At 49.1% G+C, this 17,036-nt stretch overlaps 1 protein-coding gene across 3 annotated transcripts in view; it reads left to right on the forward strand.

Moving 5' to 3' along the window:
* Window positions 1–17,036, forward strand: part of PKNOX2 (PBX/knotted 1 homeobox 2) — a 269,332-nt gene that overhangs the window by 249,323 nt on the left and 2,973 nt on the right. For all 3 annotated transcript variants that reach the window (XM_008021384.3, XM_073022095.1, XM_008021385.3), the window contains 2 exons: window positions 15,490–15,566; window positions 16,585–16,763. In XM_008021384.3, the coding sequence (XP_008019575.1) occupies window positions 15,490–15,566; window positions 16,585–16,763 (256 nt within the window). The remainder of the gene's footprint in view (window positions 1–15,489; window positions 15,567–16,584; window positions 16,764–17,036) is intronic.

The following is a 17,036-nucleotide window of genomic DNA, read 5'->3' on the forward strand; positions in this document are numbered from 1 at the left end:
GTTTCCAGATAAGAAAGCTAATTTGGAGAGGAGGGGCTGGAATGCTGGAGTTAAGGTGAGGAGAGGACGCTGGAGGGACTCCTGTGCCTAGGTGATGAGGCCAGAGGCCCCGCAGCAGGTCCAACCTCAGGTCTCTATGTAGCAGCTCTGAGTCAGTGGCTGGAGTGCACAGGGGGAATGCCCAGGTCTCCTGCCTTTCTGGTTTTCCAAACTGCCCGAGAGCCAGGGGGCTCAGATGGACTCAGTGGCCTGTGGGTCCAGTGTCCATGTCACAGCTCCCAGCCTACCTGTGGGAGGAGGGGGCTCCCTAGGGAAGGACGCATCTTCTGTGTGCTGACCTGGCACAACCGAGATTAAAGCATCACCCTCTCCCAACTGCTAGTGGAGCTAAATCTGGCTCCACTCATTGTGGTGGGTGACGTACAATGCAGGGTCACAGGTGTGCTAGAAAGCTCATGGGCTTTTGAGGCAGCTGAACCTGGGTTCAAATCTCAGTTACCTTTTACCCTGCAACTTGGCCACACTTGCGTCTTAGGAAGACTGATGAAGTAATGAAAGATTGCCAGGACCCTGGCACACTGAGTTGCTTAATAAATGCTCCCTTTCCTTCCCCACCTCCCACCCCCATGCATTTTTGAAGACTGTCGTGAACATACCTACAACCTCACTTCTGAAGGGGGAAAAAGGCAAGAGGAGAGAGGAAGCTGCAAGGCAGATTCCCCTGCCCAGGAGCCCAGGTGTCCAGGTCAGCACCTGCTCAGTGACTCCCACCCCCCATCTGTGGCCTTCCCCTTCACTACCTTCCATTCCCCACTTGCAGCTCACCCTTGGGAGTCATTAGCCTGAGACTGGAGGGTCACACATCTTTGTCCCTCCTGGCCGTGCCTGGCCTCTCACCTGGGACCTCAGTTCATGCCCCGCTCTCTCACCCACTTCCTCGTGAGCCTCCCTGCAGAGCTCAGGGTCCTGTCTTTCCACTCCATGGTCACTTCCACCCAGACTTGGGAAGGCAGAGGAAGGGGAGGTGAAGAGAGGAGGTAGTAGCTGAGCCCAGAGCAAGGCAGGACCCAGGCTGGCTCTACAGAAAGCACCAGGGATAGGGTAGAGGACTTGCCGAAAGGCATGAGGAGGGGCTTTCTGCCCACACTTTGCCACCCACCCCTGTTGCCTTCTCTAGCCTGGCAGTGTGTACAGGTGCAGGTGCCATTCATGACGCGCTTAACATTGGCAGAGTCTTCCCCCAGTTCATCACAGTGGCCTCTAGAGAGGCAAGGGGAGTGGCCACTGGGCCTCTAAAGTCAGAGCTCAGAACTCTGGGACTGAGGAGGAGGAAGAGAATGAGAAGTCCAGGCTGCTCTAGGGAAACAAGCAGACCCAGCTGTCCTTGGCTTGGCAGGCCGCGCCTGGGCCACACAGCCATGCACATGTGGACACACCCTCACCAAACCCCAGCTGCTTCAGGAAAGAGGCTTTACAGGCTCTTCATAACTAGGCACAGTAGAAAGAAGACAGGATTTGAAACCAGACAGATCGAGGTATGAATTGAGGCTCTCCCACCAGCAGTGTGATTACCCTGATTCTATTTCTTGGAAAAAAAGAAGAAGAAGATAATACTTATTTCCCATGGTTGTGAAAATTCAATGAGAAAACATATATAAAGAGCCAGGCCTAGCATATAGCACTTAAGAAATAAGTTCCCTTTAAATTTTTTAGAATAATGGACCAAGAGCAAGTTTTGGAGGCTGAAGACCCAAATTTTGTGAATATTAATCAGAGGTAGATGGCTGATTTGTTGTTTTCAACTATAACACCTACTGATTTTACTCTCATTTGACCCTAAGAGTAACTGACGATACTGTGACTTACCCGTTCTTTGTGTAGATGTGTGTGCCTCTCTTGTATCTCTGACTCTGTCATAAATTTCTCAAAAATAAGGATCATACATTATATTCCTCTATGAGCCCTACAGCATTGATTCCCAAGGTATGAAGCTTTACAGGATTTATGAGGTCTCACGCCCCAAAAGAGGTTCCATGGTGAAATAAGTTTGGGCCAATCTGAATTATAGAAAGTTTAGACTTTTTTTTTTTTTTTCATGGTAGGGTACAGAGTCTCACTCTGTTGCCCAGGCTGGAGTGCAATGGCACGATCTCTGCTCACTGCAACCCCCACCTCCCAGGTTCAAGCGATTCTCCTGCCTCAGCTTCCCGGGTAGCTGGGATTACAGGCACCCACCACCATGCTTGGCTAATTTTTATATTTTTAGTAGAGGTGGGGTTTTACCACATTGGCCAGGCTGGTCTCAAACTCAACCTCAAGGGATCTGCCCACCTTGGCCTCCATAGTGTATTCGTTTTATTCTTACAGGACAAAGGGGCATGGTGAATTTGCAAGAGGGGTAAGGTTCGACGCTTCTCCCAAACTTACGTGAGCGCTTTACATCCCCTCTTGGTGTTTTCACTGTTGCTCTGAGGAACAACTCTGAGACTGTAATTCTTGAAAAACGCAACTCTAGGGAGACACTGTGTCAGGCCAATAGGAGCTGCTCAGCTTTGGGAAAGACGAGCAGAAAGGGTAAGAAGTAAGGACAGACCTAAATATGCCATCGATGTTCTCACATCCAGTGCAGTTGGGACAACTAATCTGTGGTTGATTGAAAAACTTAGTTTAAAAAAGAAACAACCATTCAAAAGAGATACTTTAATTTAAAAGATGGACTTACCGTATACATTCATTTGCTAATCTTTTGATACAGGACTAAGGTCTTTTTCTGATTGTTAGTCATCTTCCTTGCATAAACCTCTCCTATAATGTAACTTCTATAAATTCCACCTCAATGGAAAGTGGAATTACAACTTTGACATTTGGGAACCAATCTGTCCGCGAGATCTTTCCGTATTTTTATTATGTATTCCAATCCTTGATGTTTGTCTCATCTGATCCTAACTATTCAGCATTTGTAAGCAAATTTGGGCCTCGAGACTTTTGAAAACTTTCTACTTATCAACAGCGACTCTTTTTGTACTCATATTTCATTGGTTTACAGAAGAGTTTGTTAAATTACAGAAATTTACATACTTTATTAATAATAACATAGAATTGGCATAAACCAGTCTGGATACGAGCGCTGCTGGCTTTCAGATAAGCAGATAGTGTAGCTAACAGACATTCCACAAAACAGCCTTCTCATCTCCAGCATTCAGAGTGCTGCGGAGAACAATTCTAATGATTTACAGGAGAAATGGACAAGCCATCGATTAATCCACAAACTTTGTTAAATAGGGATTGGTTGTGAGAACGTCTGTAGCAAATACTGGTTGTTTCTGTTGTCTTCTTTCCCTGGGGTATAAGTCTGTATTCTTTGGTTCCCTTTGTCCTGGGTCTGGGGCTTCTCGTCATTTCTACTGTTCTGCTGCACTGGCAGCCACAAAACAGTATTCAGATGATAGAAGGCTCCCGAGATGGAGGTGAAATTCCAGAACCTTTTTGCTGTTAGGCTGCAGTGAGATTGGGATGGTTTCATCCATTAGCTGTTCGCCTCTGAGTCCCTGAAGAATCCAGTGACATTTTCTTGCTCTTGCATTTGGCTGAAAGAGGCTACACTCCTGCTGGAAGCAGTCATTCCATAGCAGACTCAGGTCGGTTGAGAGCCCATGGCAGACAGTCCTTCTCTTGGAGGGTGGAGAGGTAGACACTGTTCCTCCTCCCCAGCTTCTACTCCGCCCCTTCTGCTCCAGATCCTGGAGTCTTCCTGACCTGCCACGTGATTCTGCTCCTTTCCATCCCAAAATATGGCATCTGTCTGTGCTGCTGCCAGCCAAGCACAAGAGCCGCTTTGCAGAATATGCTCTGTGTGTGGGAGATCCTGGAGACCAGGCCCCAGCAGGCCCTGCCATCCACCAGAAGAGCCTCTCCTGCATTAACCACTGCAGCGTGCTGGGTTCTGCACTAAACGCTTTAACGCATCATCTCATTTAACCCACACAACCACCCTAGGAGGAGGTAATACGATTCACCTCATTTTACCAGTGACAAAACTGACACTCAAAGAAGGCAAAACATTTCTCAAGGTCACATGGATGACAGGTGGCACAGGATTTGGACCCTGACCTATGCAACTGGAGGCTGTAATCTCTTACCCACCACATTGGCCCAAGAAACCACAGACATCTCTCGGCTCCCATTGCAAAGTCTAGGTAAAGCAAAGAGGAACCCCAACTCTCAGTGGAGGCGTGGAGCCCCGTCCTGGGAGAGGTGTAGGGATTTTACATGCCCAGTCCCAGCCTTCAGACCTCGCAGTGATGCTGCCTTTGACCTCTCCCCCACACCATTCATCACATTCAGAAGCCTGACGTGGCATCCAGCTGCACTCTGCCATCCACCACCCCATCTTCCATTCAGCCACAAGGAGCCGAGGGCTCGCTCCAGGGCCTTCCTGTGAACTCTGCTGTGGTCACAAAGCCTGAGTTCACAAAAAGCACCCAGGGCCTTCTCTGTGTGACTTTTTAAATAGAAACATAATTCACGTACCATAAAATTTACCCTTTTAAACTGTGGAATTCAGTGGCTTTTAGTATATTTACAGAGTTGTGCAATCATCACCACCATCTAATTCCAGAATATTTTCATCACCCCAAAAAGAAAGGCTGGACCCATTAGCCGTCACCTGCCAGCCCCTGGCAACCCCAAGTTCACTTTCTGCCTCTATGCATTTGCCTGTGCTGGACATTTCACATGAATGGAACTGTGGGACTCTCAGGCCTAGCTGCTTTTACTTAGCACAGTGTATCAGTACTTCATTCCATGTTGTGGTTGAAGAATATTCCATGGTACAGATGAACCACATTTTGTTTATTCATTTATCAGTTGATGGACTTTAGGGTTGCTTTCGCTTCTTGGCTCATAAGTCCTGCTGCCATGACGGGTATGCTCTGCGTGATTCTGTGCCTGGTGTTACCTTAGACTCTGTCAGATGCCCATCTATCCTTCCCCCAACCTGAGAACCTCATATGCAGGGTTCATTCTGGCTGGGGGGAGGCAGAGCGGCTGCACCCCAGGAACAGCGTGTGCGCTGCACAGGGCTCCAGGCCAAGGAGGGCATGTGGAGGTGAAGCCCAGCCAGTTGCCTCTGTGCCTTGGTGTTGCTTTTGGTCACTCCACATTCTTTGCATGCCTCGCTTCCTCCCCTGCGCAGAGCATTGTGTTAAGTCTTGAAGGGATTACAGTCAGCCCTCTGTGTCTATGGGTTCTGAGTCCCTGGATTCAACCAACCTTGGATTGACAATGTATTTTTAAGTGGATGGTTGCATCTGTCCTGAACGTGTATCGCCTTTCTTCTTGTCATTATTCCCTAAACAACACAGTATAACAACTATTTGTGTAGCATTTACATTGTATTAGTTATTTTAAGTAATCTGGAAATGTTTTAAAGTATATGGGAGGATATTTGTAGGTTATATGCAAATACTACACCATGTTATATCAGGGACTTGAGCATCCATGAATTTTGGTGTTCACCAGGGGTGCTGGAAACAGTCCCCCACGGATACTGGGGGTTGACTGTACCTAGCTGTATCCCTATCAAAGGCCCACCTGCAGGACCCATCCACACACCTGACATAGGAATGGCAGTGTTTCTTAGAAACCACACAGCCTGTGGAAAGGACGTGGTACCTGCAGCAGGACCTGGGTTGAGTTTCACCACCCCCTCTACCGAGCTTGTCAAGCTGGGGTGAGCTTGGCCTTGTTAGGCGTCCGTTTCCTCTGCTATAAGACAGGAGCCACAATATCCAGCTCATAGGTTGTTGTGAGAATAGAACAAGCAGCTGGGCATGAAGGTTCTTTGTCCCGATACAGGCACCGCTACTGGTACAAATGCCTCCAGTCTCACCTTGGGAGTTCCCATCATTGGCTTTGCCTTGGAAAATGCTGAAAGAAACTGCAAAACTTTTGGGGAACCTGTGGAGGACAGCAAGAACCCCTGAAAAAAACAAGAAAATGGCTTAGGGAGACTGGCCTATTCTTGTTCCAGAATATCTTGTCTGCTACCTTTTCCTTTAACTTCCTCATACTGTCTGAAATTCCACTTGCATATATTTTAAGGATTAATTTTTTTTAATGAAATTCCACTATTAGAGACACATTTTAAACTATCCAATCCCTGTAAAAAGCAATGACTATGAAAGCCTGTGAGGCCATCATTTATTCACAGCTTAGTATGAATTAGTTCAAAAGCTTGCTTTTCTATTCCTACTCAGCTAAGATCAGCTTCATGGGAAGAATGGGGCCAGGCACAGTGGTAATCCCAGCACTTTGGGAGGCCAAGGCAGGAGGATCACTTGAGCCTAAAAGTTTGAGACCAGCCTAAGCAACATAGCGAGACCTCTTCTGTTTAAAAAAGGGGAAAGAAAGGCCAGGCGTGGTGGCTCAAGCCTGTAATCCCAGCACTTTGGGAGGCCGAGACGGGCGGATCATGAGGTCAGGAGATCGAGACCATCCTGGCTAACACGGTGAAACCCCGTCTCTACTAAAAAATACAAAAAACTAGCCGGGTGAGTTGGCGGGCGCCTGTAGTCCCAGCTACTCCGGAGGCTGAGGCAGGAGAATGGCATAAACCCGGGAGGCGGAGCTTGCAGTGAGCTGAGATCCAGCCACTGCACTCCAGCCCGGGTGACAGAGCGAGACTCTGTCTCAAAAAAAAAAAAAAAAAAGGAAAAAAAAAAAAAAAAAGGGCCAGATACAGTGGCTCACACCTGTAATCATGCCAGCACTTTGGGAAGCTGAGGTGGGTGGATAGCCTGAGTCTAAGAGTTCGAGACCAGCCTGGGCAACATGGCAAAACCCCATCTCTACCAAAAATACAAAAAACTAGCCAGGCATGGTGGTGGGCACCTGTAGTCCCAGCTATTCATGGGCCTGAGGTAAGAAGATCATTTGAGCCCAGGAGGTCAAGGCTGCAGTGAGCCCTGATTGTGCCACTGCACTCTAGCCTGGACAACAGAGTAAGACCCTGTTCCCCACCACATTTCCCCCCAAAAAAGCTGAGTTTTTTATTTAAAAAAAGAAAGAATGGGGGCCAGGCGCGGTGGCTCATGCCTGTAATCCCAGCATTTTGGGAGGCCAAGGCAGGCAGATCACGAGGTCAGGAAATCAAGACCATCCTGGCTAACATGGTGAAACCCCATCTCTACTAAAAATACAAAAAATTAGCTGGGCGTGGTGTTGGATGCCTGTAGTCCCAGCTACTCAGGAGGCTGAGGCAGGAGAATGGCTTGAACCTGGGAGGTGGAGCTTGCAGTGAGCTGAGATCGTACAACTGTATTCCAGCCTGGGTGACAGAGCAAGACTCCATCTAAAAAAAAAAAAGAATAGGAAGAATGCCAGTGCTTGTTGGTGGTAGAAGATGAAGGTTAAAACACTTTCTAACAGCATTTTGAGGAGCCAAGCCAGAATGGGGTGCCAGAGGAGAAGTTTCTAGCAATTGCTCTCAACCTCTCTAAGCCTCTCTATCTTTTGAGAATCTGATGAAAGTTTATTTAGATCATTGTGAACATAGTTTCAGGGCTTTTGACCCTGAAGTCAGGGGAGCCAGAGGCCTGAGATTCAGCATGCTGACTATAGGGTGACACAGAACCCAGGGGCTTGTGAGAAAAGGAACTGTGGCATCGTGTCAATAGGGCACAAAAAGGAGACGCTGAAGGTTCACATGCATCAGTCATGGAGTCTTCCCCAGTCGGGTTCTGACCCTGAAAGCAGAGATCAGTTTCTTGCCTATCTTTCCTGAAGCCCATGGACCCCTCCCCACTTGAACACAGACCTTTAACCAAAGTGGCTTTTAGGACTAGCCAGGAAAACTGCCTGTTTTTAGAATAACTTCTGTCTATGAAAAAAAAAAAAAAAAAAAACATGATCTAAGTTCCAAATAATGTAACTCTTCACAAACACCCAAATTTCAGGTATGAGACATGATTTCAGCACTAAGGGGGTTGATCATATAACTGGGGAAATAAATGATACACGTAAGCCAGGAGAGGTCAACCCATGATGTAATCAAGTGCTATTATACAAGCACGGACACTCGAGGGGCTCAAGAGCCAGAAGAGTGGGTCCAGGCCGTAGAATCAGGTTGCAAAAGGTTCTTTGACATCATGTTCAGAGGGGGCAGGCAGGATGGGGAGATATTTGTTCCAGTGACACACATTAACAGGAAGCATATCATGTGAGGAGCAGCTGAGGGGTCTGGGGATATTTTTCTGCAGAAAAGAAGGCTTGGGCAGCCTGTTCCTTTATGGCAGCATGGTGGAGCACACGGAGCAAGGACTTTGGAGGCAGATAGGCTTGAAGTTGGTCCAAGCTCTAATTTTACTTACTGTGTGATCTGGAACAGGTTAATGAACTTCTCTGATCTTGCTTTCCTCTTTATAAAATGGAGATAGAAATGCTACCTGTGATGAATAGGACTGATAATAAGTTAGAAAACACAGTGCCTGGCGGGTGGCCATGAGTTCAACAGAAAGGCCTTCCTACCCATCAGAGCAAAGGGCTATGCACTGAGCGATGGTGGCCTTGCAGGCCACTGTCTGACACTTTTTATGTGAGCATGCATAGAAAATGATAGCAAACCCACTAGGCTGCTTACACCTGGAGACCAGCCAGGGAGCTCTTGCTGCTGCAGACTCTGCAAGCCACACCCAGGCTGAGGACACCGCTGTCTGCACACTGATACCTTATTGGGATATGCTGGCTGAAAAGGGCTCCTGCCCTGTGGGAGAAGCTGGACACAGGGACCCTGAGAGCTCTGTGTAATACTGAGATGTTGGTTAACAGGGTTTGGTTGGAGAAGCTGGCATTTGGGCTGGGTCTTATGAAGATGGCTAGGATTCAGGATTGGGTAGGAAGAGAAAAAGGAGGGGTCATTTTGGATGACAATTATCTCTTAGATAATCATCAATGCCACTATGATTCTTATTGGCCAAAGGGAGTGAGCCCTCGCTCCAAGTTGTTGTGGTCATCAAATCCTCTTCACCCCTTATTCTCACTCTTGAAGCTTGGGAACACATGCGGCCCCTTACCCCAGCCATGACTGTTTTCATTCCAGATGCTGTTCAGGCATCTGTGCCTGAAGGCCTTTAGTGTAAGGCTACCAGGAGGCAGGAGGTCAGGCCAGCTGGGTTCTTGGTTACATTTCTCTCTTTGTCCCAGAGAAATGTCCCTCAGACTCCTGCCTGTGGTGTGAGGGTTTTCCCTACCCATCCTTCACTGTAGGGATCTAGAGAGAAGCTGCCCTCCAACTCCCCAGGAGTGATGGCTGACTGTCAGAGGCATCCCCTGGTGTGGCGCTGGCCCAGGGCGTGTGCCCTGCTGGCAGTGACTCCCCAGGGAAGGAGGTAGATTGACGCTTCTCCATCCAAGACTGAGCCTTGTCGACAACAGGCAAGTCAGCTTCAGGGTTGGATGGAGGAGCTGAAAAGGGAAGGTGTGCAGGAGACCCCTGGGTTGCACTGAGCCCCAAGACACTCCAGAGGGCCTGCAGCTCTAAGAGAGTCCACCTGAAAAATGGCTGCAGGAGATTTACAACCTCACAGCATTCCGCAAGAAGCTTAAGACCCAGGTTAGGATAAAATGTCCCCATCATAGTATACAGGGGTTGGGGCATGCAGAAAAAAAAAAAAAAAAACCCATTTGAAGAAATGAGAGTATTTGTACGCTCACAGAAGGGGCTGCTGGGAGGCTCCTGCCATCTGCCAGGAAACAACCTGTGGCTTCTTCAGAGACACAGCCACATACGTCAAGCCACAGGTTTATTTTATTTGTTATTTATTTAGCAAACACTCACAGAGTACGCTAAGCACTGTTCTAAATAGCTTTCACATATTAAGTCATTTACTGGTACTGATCAGTTTAGCTATACACACACACACCTATATACATATATATACATACATATATGCACATATACTCATTTAATTCTTATAACAACCTTGAAGCAGGTGGAATTATCTCTCCCATGTTACAGAAGAAGAAACCAAGTAATTTGCCCGAGGTCTCACGCTGGTTAGAGACAACACAAGGATTCAAACCCGGGCAGTCCGACTCCAGAGTCCATGTTCTCACCTACTTCTAACAGTACTGCCTCCAAGTCTTCTTTAGAGAGGTAACCAGTGTGCCTTAATGCACTCTTAAGTACCCCCTTTTTCTCTTCCACATCCTCCCCAAATATATGCTCAACGATAATTGAAAAAGCAGCATTATTAGTAAGTAGAGCAACCTGTTTCTAGGTGGAGCTCCCAGGGGGCCCAATCACTGATGTTTTCCCCACTCCCCTCTAACCCGCAGATGCCCACAGGAAATGGTGAGAAACATCAGTTACTCCAAAGACCCCATGTTTGTTCATTCAGCAGATACGTACTGAACACTTACCACCTGCCACACGTATTTCCTTGGTGCCAGTGAAGTAGGTTGAAAAGAAAGACATGGTCCCTTTTCCCAAAACACTTGCAGCCTGCCCCTTGGGGTGACAGGTAGTTTAACTACACAGATCACCCTTGTAGTAGGAAGAATCCTAGACAGGGCCAGCGCTCAGAGCTCATAGAAGGGGCATCCAAGAGGGCTTCACTTAAGCAGGGATGGGGATTGGGGGAGGTTAAGAAGGACCCATCTTGCTGGCATTGTGAAGGACAGATTGACACAGAAACCGGAGGGAAAGAGAATAGTTTTGAGATTGCAGGAAGGTAAAGAATGGGACAGCAGTGTATTTTCACAGTGGAAAACTACACAGCGATTAAAATGAACAATTACAGTAAAACAGAACCAGCGTGGATGAATGATTCCATTTACATCAGGTTCAAAAACCTGATGTCAACTAGGCCATCATGTTTAGGATGTAACACAGTTAGTAAAACTGTAAAGAAAAGCAAGAAAGTGGTTACTGTAAAAGTCAGGAGATCTTTGGAGAAGCGTTTGGAAGGGACAGAAGGGGGTTTGTGGGGTGCTGGTCGTATCCTATTTTTTTGACCTGGGGGTGGTTACATAGGTGTTTGCTTTTCTTTGTATTTTTCTGAGCGTTCACAGTTTTAAGGGGAGCAGGGATAAAAATGAGAACAAAAATGAAAGAATGGAAAGCCTGAACAAGGGCAATGACTGCAGAAAGAGAAGTTTCTTCGGTGACTTATTGTGCTTCTCTTTATTCTAAAAGCCTTTTTTTTTTCCCCATTTTAACATTTCTGAAATTGGGTACATCCCACTATCGATGGCCTTTTAGATGTGATAGAATGTGGGCATTTTGGGGCTCCCCACTGTCCTGGCTGCCTTCCTCTGGGTCTCTGGCTGCCTTCCTCTGGGTCTCTGGCTGCCTTCCTCTGGGTCTCTGGCCTTCCTAGAGGGAACCACCCCAGAGTGGTGACTGGCAGCAGCCTGTGGCCCCACAGCCGTCAAGAGGGAGAGGAACGGGAAAAGCGTGTGGTGGCCTCTGGCGCTGTGCTGCTGATGGCAGGAAACCTAATGGAGGCTCGCTGGTCTGAATCAGGCTCCAAGCCCTGCTCTACCAGTGTCTGTTGACACTGACAGGCTGCGGCTTCCCATCTGCTATGTCCCTTGGTGACCTGGCCCACCTCGTGGTGAGATCTGCATGGCTAGGAGGTGGAAGGACAATTGCCAATGGGCCGTGCATGAAAGAAATGTCCAGGGACCTGTGAACCAGCACTGGCTTAGCTTCCTTCTGAACCATGTCTGGGCAGAACTCACTCTTTCAATTGAAAGATGCTTTTAGCGTCAGTTTAGCCCAGATGAGAGTTGTGTTATGGGGCTATGGAGGGAGGTATCAGAGAGAGATGGGAAAGAGTTGAGGTCAGATTTCAGAGGAACTTCCTGGTGGCAACTACAGTGCCGTGAGACACCTACTTGGTGTAAATACCATAATTCCCTTCTCTAGAATCCTTGACTATTCAACTAGATGATGTCTGGAGGCTTTAGTGCATCGCACAGAGTGAGTCAGTGGAGTACACAGGCTTACCCTGCGCTGTCTCGTTAAATCATCCCCATGTCCAAGAGGTAGGCACTGTTTTGCTATTCCCATCTAAGGATGGAAGACATAAAACAAAGGTCACTTGCGTGTGCCAGGGTCACACAGCGTTAAGGGGTGGGTCAGGACTCGATCCCATCTCTGAAGGTCCTTTACTCCCTGGCAGCACTGCGCAGTCGTGTGAGGCCCCAGCTGTCCCTGAGAAGCCTCTGTCGTCTTCTAGTCTGTTCTGTACGTCTTTTTCTTTTTTTTCCCTTGCTTTTCATGAGCTGTGTATCCTTCTTTTTCAAGGAAGGATTGTCTGCTTCCAGAGAGCTACTGTCTGGACCCTTCTCTTCCAACTCCAGGGAGTTCCCTCCAGTAATGAGCAGAGAGCAACCACTGTGGCTTGATGGTTTGCCGTGATCTCATTTGATTCTTCTTCCCGTCCTTGGCCCCAGGCCTGGCCAGTTGTGCTAAAAGTAGCACTGACCCAATCGTGGTCTGTCCAGGGGCCAGGACTATTTTGACTCTGTCCTCAGGAATCATGTGGTCTGAGGTGTGTACAAGCTGGACTGCTCCCATGACCACTCAGATGTGGTGCCAGGAATGTTCTGGCCGACACACCTGTCCCCGAAGCTGCTAAATGCTGCTACTTACCCCATGGCCCCCACAGCGTGTATCCTGAGATACCAGTTCCGGGAGGGACAGGCGGTGATGACCTGCACCAGGGAGTGGTTAGGGGCTTTATATCCTCATTCGTAAGAGAGCAACTAGCCAGTTTTGGGTGGCACTTGCTTCTCATAGCTCCCCATCAGACTGGGGTGTGTTAATCTGTGTATTTGTGACATCCACTCCGAATGGGGGCCCAGCAACAGAAGCCTCCTTAGAGACAGCAAACGTTATTCTTCCAAGGAAGGCTGGAGGATTTCCTTCTCTGGAGGTCGTTAACAGTAGAAGAACTTTTCATCCTACTGGCTTAAACGTAAGTCAAGTCCTAGTGCAAGGCTCCTGCCTGGAACATCATCCTCTCCTCTCCTAGAATGGCTTTGCCATTCTTCAAAGTCCAGCTGAAATCCCCTTCCCTAAGGACTTTCTTCTTTTCTCACCAAAGGGGTGCTTAGCACGGACTTCCCATTAATAGAGAGGCTTTTTCCTCCTATTCTTTCCATCTAGTCTGTGGGCTCTTAACTTCGGATACCTTTTGCTTGCCAGCACCCAGGATGCAGCAGATGCCCAGCACTTGTGGGCTGGTGAACCAGCACAGCCAGGACGGCCGCTAGCTCTGCTCAAGAAACCAGTTTGCATCTCCTTATTGTGCTAGTTCATTCCTCAGTTCCCTACACAATCCTTCAACATTGGCCTCTTTGCCTGTCTGCAAACTGTGCCTGGTCTGCACACTGGGAATAAACAATGTCTAATAAGATGAAGTCCCTGCCTGAGAGAAGCTCATGGCCTAGTGGGGGACACATATCTTGCCATCTAGTGGGTGACTTTTTGGAAGGCCAAAAAGTCACCATATTTTTGCTGCATTTTGTCTACAGACCGGCTGGCTATGGAAAAGGAGGTTGCTTGGCTCTTTCCCACAAATAGGGAGGTTGGAGCCAGGCACTAGGGCTTGACCCCACAAGGTGTCAGAGTTCTCAGAGTCCCTGCCCCCCTGCCCCCTGGGGCCATCTGCACTCCCTCCTCCCGTCCTCCCTCTGCTCCTTCCCAGTTCGAATAAAATTGCCTCCTGTAAGGCTGATGTGCCTTCTTTCTTGTTAGAATCTTCATATTGTATGAATCACAAGTCCCAGCTGCCTTGGCAGGGTGGTCAGGGTCAGAGGTTTGCATTAAAGCAACGCATGGTCCTGATCGCTTCATTTGGGGGATGCTGAGGCAGGGAAGAGGCTGCTCTCCTTTCCACCGATAATGAGAGTACCGCCAAGGCTGCTGATCGCAACCTTTTTCCTCAGAAAGTTTTAAGCACCTTCCAACACTGATGATAACAGTATTGGTACCTTTTATTGAGCGTTTTACAAGTGTAATTTCACTTATTTGTTAGATGACTTGATGATGTGTAGTTAAGTGACATGCCTGAGATTTCATAGCTAGTCATAATAGAGCCAGATTGTGAGACCTCCCATCTCGGGGACCCTAGACAGCTCAAGCAGCACTTTCTAATACCGCTCCAATCAAAGGAATGATTTCAGCCTGAGAATGCTGGATGGCTTGATCTTCTGCCATAAGAGCCCCCAAACCTCCTCTCGCTTCCAGGACAAAACTGTGCCTTATTCAGATATTCACCACACCTTAATTGCACGCCTGCTGGGTGCCAGGCACTGGGCTGTGGCCTGAACAAGTCCTAGGAATGCATAGACTCAGCCATCATGTGGCCTCCCTCCTGATGGGGTCAGGACCCCCTTCCCACTGACACCGAGAGCCTTTTCATCCTTTAATGTGACCTGTTCTGTCTTCCCCACCGCTCTGGCCAGCACCTATTTCTCTCCTCCTCCTTAGCCTCTACAGTGCTCATCACCCAAACCACAGCATCGAGTACTGTTTTTGCTTTCCTTCACTCAGCAGGCATTTGTATGTCTTTTGTATGTGGAGGGCACTGGGGATACATTCAGTATCCTGGTGCCCTCATGAATCACAGTCTGAGAGAGGGAGACAGACGTGTAGTCAGTGCATGGGCTACAGCATGCGGGGGACTGGGAGAGACACCTGCCCCGCTCTGTTTCTCACCTCCACTCAGTCCTGTAAAGTGGCATCGCGAAGCAATGGAAGAAAGACTGGACCCAAATCAGAAGATCTGAGTTGGTGCTACCATCTGGGGGACACTGGAGGAGTCATTCCATCTCTTCATCTGCAAAGTGGGAATAACAATGCCTAACCTGCCTACCTTTCAGAGTTTTAATGATGTGCTTTATTAAATAAAATTATGATTTTTTTCATGAATAAAATGCAGGAAAGCATTTTACAGGTTATAAAGCACTATACAAGTAGTACTTATTATATTTCCCTTCTGTCTCCTAGCAATGCCTAGCATAAATCTGGGCACATAGTAGATATTCAGTAAATATCAGTTAACTTAGATTGATCCATTCACCCCGCTTACCACCTTCTATGGACGTTTGAGGCCACTGGAAACCCTAACACTGACAATGCTTGCTGGGGGCGGCAGTGAGGATCAAGTGAGAAGGATGTGCCTTGGAAGCTATCAGTACTGAACCATCCTGGTCTTGGGAAACCTCCCTGGCTCCCCATTGTGTGGGCTCAGTTGAGGGCTGGCCAGTCTGGGATGTGGAGTCTCGGGCATGGGGCAGCCTTCCTCCAAGCCCTAGGTCCATTCTCTGTGGGGAGCAAACGTGACACTTCCCCAATTTTGGTTCCCAAACCACTCGGGCTGCCTGGCTCAGGATAGTGTCCATGGCACGGGCACAGTCTCTCAGCGGGGCCAGACCAGCATGTGCCCAGCCCTCACTAGCCTCCACCTCTCGTTTCAGCACCCCTACCCCACGGAGGACGAGAAGAGGCAGATCGCAGCCCAGACCAACCTCACCCTCCTGCAAGTAAATAACTGGTGAGTTTACACCATCTGCACACAGGCTGCCATATCCAGGGGGCACCTTCTTGGCAGGGGAATGCGTAGCAGAGAAAAGAGACTCCCATGCCAGGATCTGCCTCAATCTCAGCCCAGCTACCATGCCAGTCCCGCCATTTGGGCTAGAAGCAGAAAGCAAGAATCAACCCTGGCACCTGTGGCTTCATCTGCAGCTTCTCAGCGCCCTCTGCTGGGACATGGTGTCAGGCACATCCCTGGAAGCTCCTTGAGGAATAGAAAACCCACGCCCACCGAAGCCCCCAGCCCCCAGCCCACCTGCACTGCAGAGAGAGACAGGATTGCCCGCACCGGTGCACTGCAGAGAGAGACAGGATTGCCTGCACCGGTGCACTGCAGAGAGACAGGATTGCCCGCACCGGTGCGCTGCAGAGAGAGACAGGATTGCCCACACCGGTGCGCTGCAGAGAGAGACAGGATTGCCCGCACCGGTGCACTGCAGGCCAGTGCTCATCTGGTCTACCCCACCCCCGTGTGAACTGAAACTGAAACGTGCTGCAAAGCTGGGAGTGGGGAGAGGGAGGAAGAGTAGCCATTCTGACCCCACAGGGATGTCAGCGTTCCCAGTCTCTGTGCCTGGCTGGGCTGTCATGGGGAACTCAGAGAGCACGGTCTGGCCGGATGGAAGTAGACCCGAGTTGAGGGCCCTGATCCAAGCCCTCGGCCCTCTGGAGAGAAGTCAGAGGTTAGTGCCTGTGACTACCATGCTCTCCTCCCCTGTTCAACCTGGAAGGTCTTGAACAAGGATTTCTGGCCCCCCATGCATTCTTCCCATACGACTTTGCAGTTACCAAGCCCCAGGAGATTTCATGAACTTCTCAGTACCCAGGGCCCTTCTCCCTGCTGGGCTTTTACATCCGGGATGGGAACCCTGATCTGCTCTGTGAAATGGAGTCTGAAAGCAGCTTCACCCTCCCTACCCCCACCCCAAGGCAATGCAGGCGGTGACTCACCAGGTCTCCACTTTACCTTTGGGCAGGTTCATCAATGCCCGGAGGCGCATCCTGCAGCCCATGCTTGATGCCAGCAACCCAGACCCTGCTCCCAAAGCCAAGAAGATCAAGTCTCAGCACCGGCCCACCCAAAGATTCTGGCCCAACTCCATCGCTGCAGGGGTGCTGCAGCAGCAGAGCGGTGCCCCAGGGACAAACCCCGATGGTAAGAACTGGGGCTGAGCGCACCCTGGACAAGGCCTGGGGGTGCTCCTGGAGCTTCTTTAGGTCAAGCTGTGCAAAGATTCAAGGGCTGTCTCCTTACCTGGGCTCCCATCGGCTGCTGTCACAGCAATTATCCCTCCCCAAAGCCTAAAGAAGGGGCTGGTTTTGAACATAATTTAACAGACCAGATGCACTCTCATAAAGACAAGTGGGAGCTGGTGGTCACGCAAGTCAGTGACTGCTCAGCAGAGCCCCCCATGTCCGCACCCATCTG

The sequence above is a fragment of the Chlorocebus sabaeus genome, chromosome 1 (genome assembly GCF_047675955.1).
Source record: "Chlorocebus sabaeus isolate Y175 chromosome 1, mChlSab1.0.hap1, whole genome shotgun sequence".
NCBI lineage: Eukaryota > Metazoa > Chordata > Mammalia > Primates > Cercopithecidae > Chlorocebus > Chlorocebus sabaeus.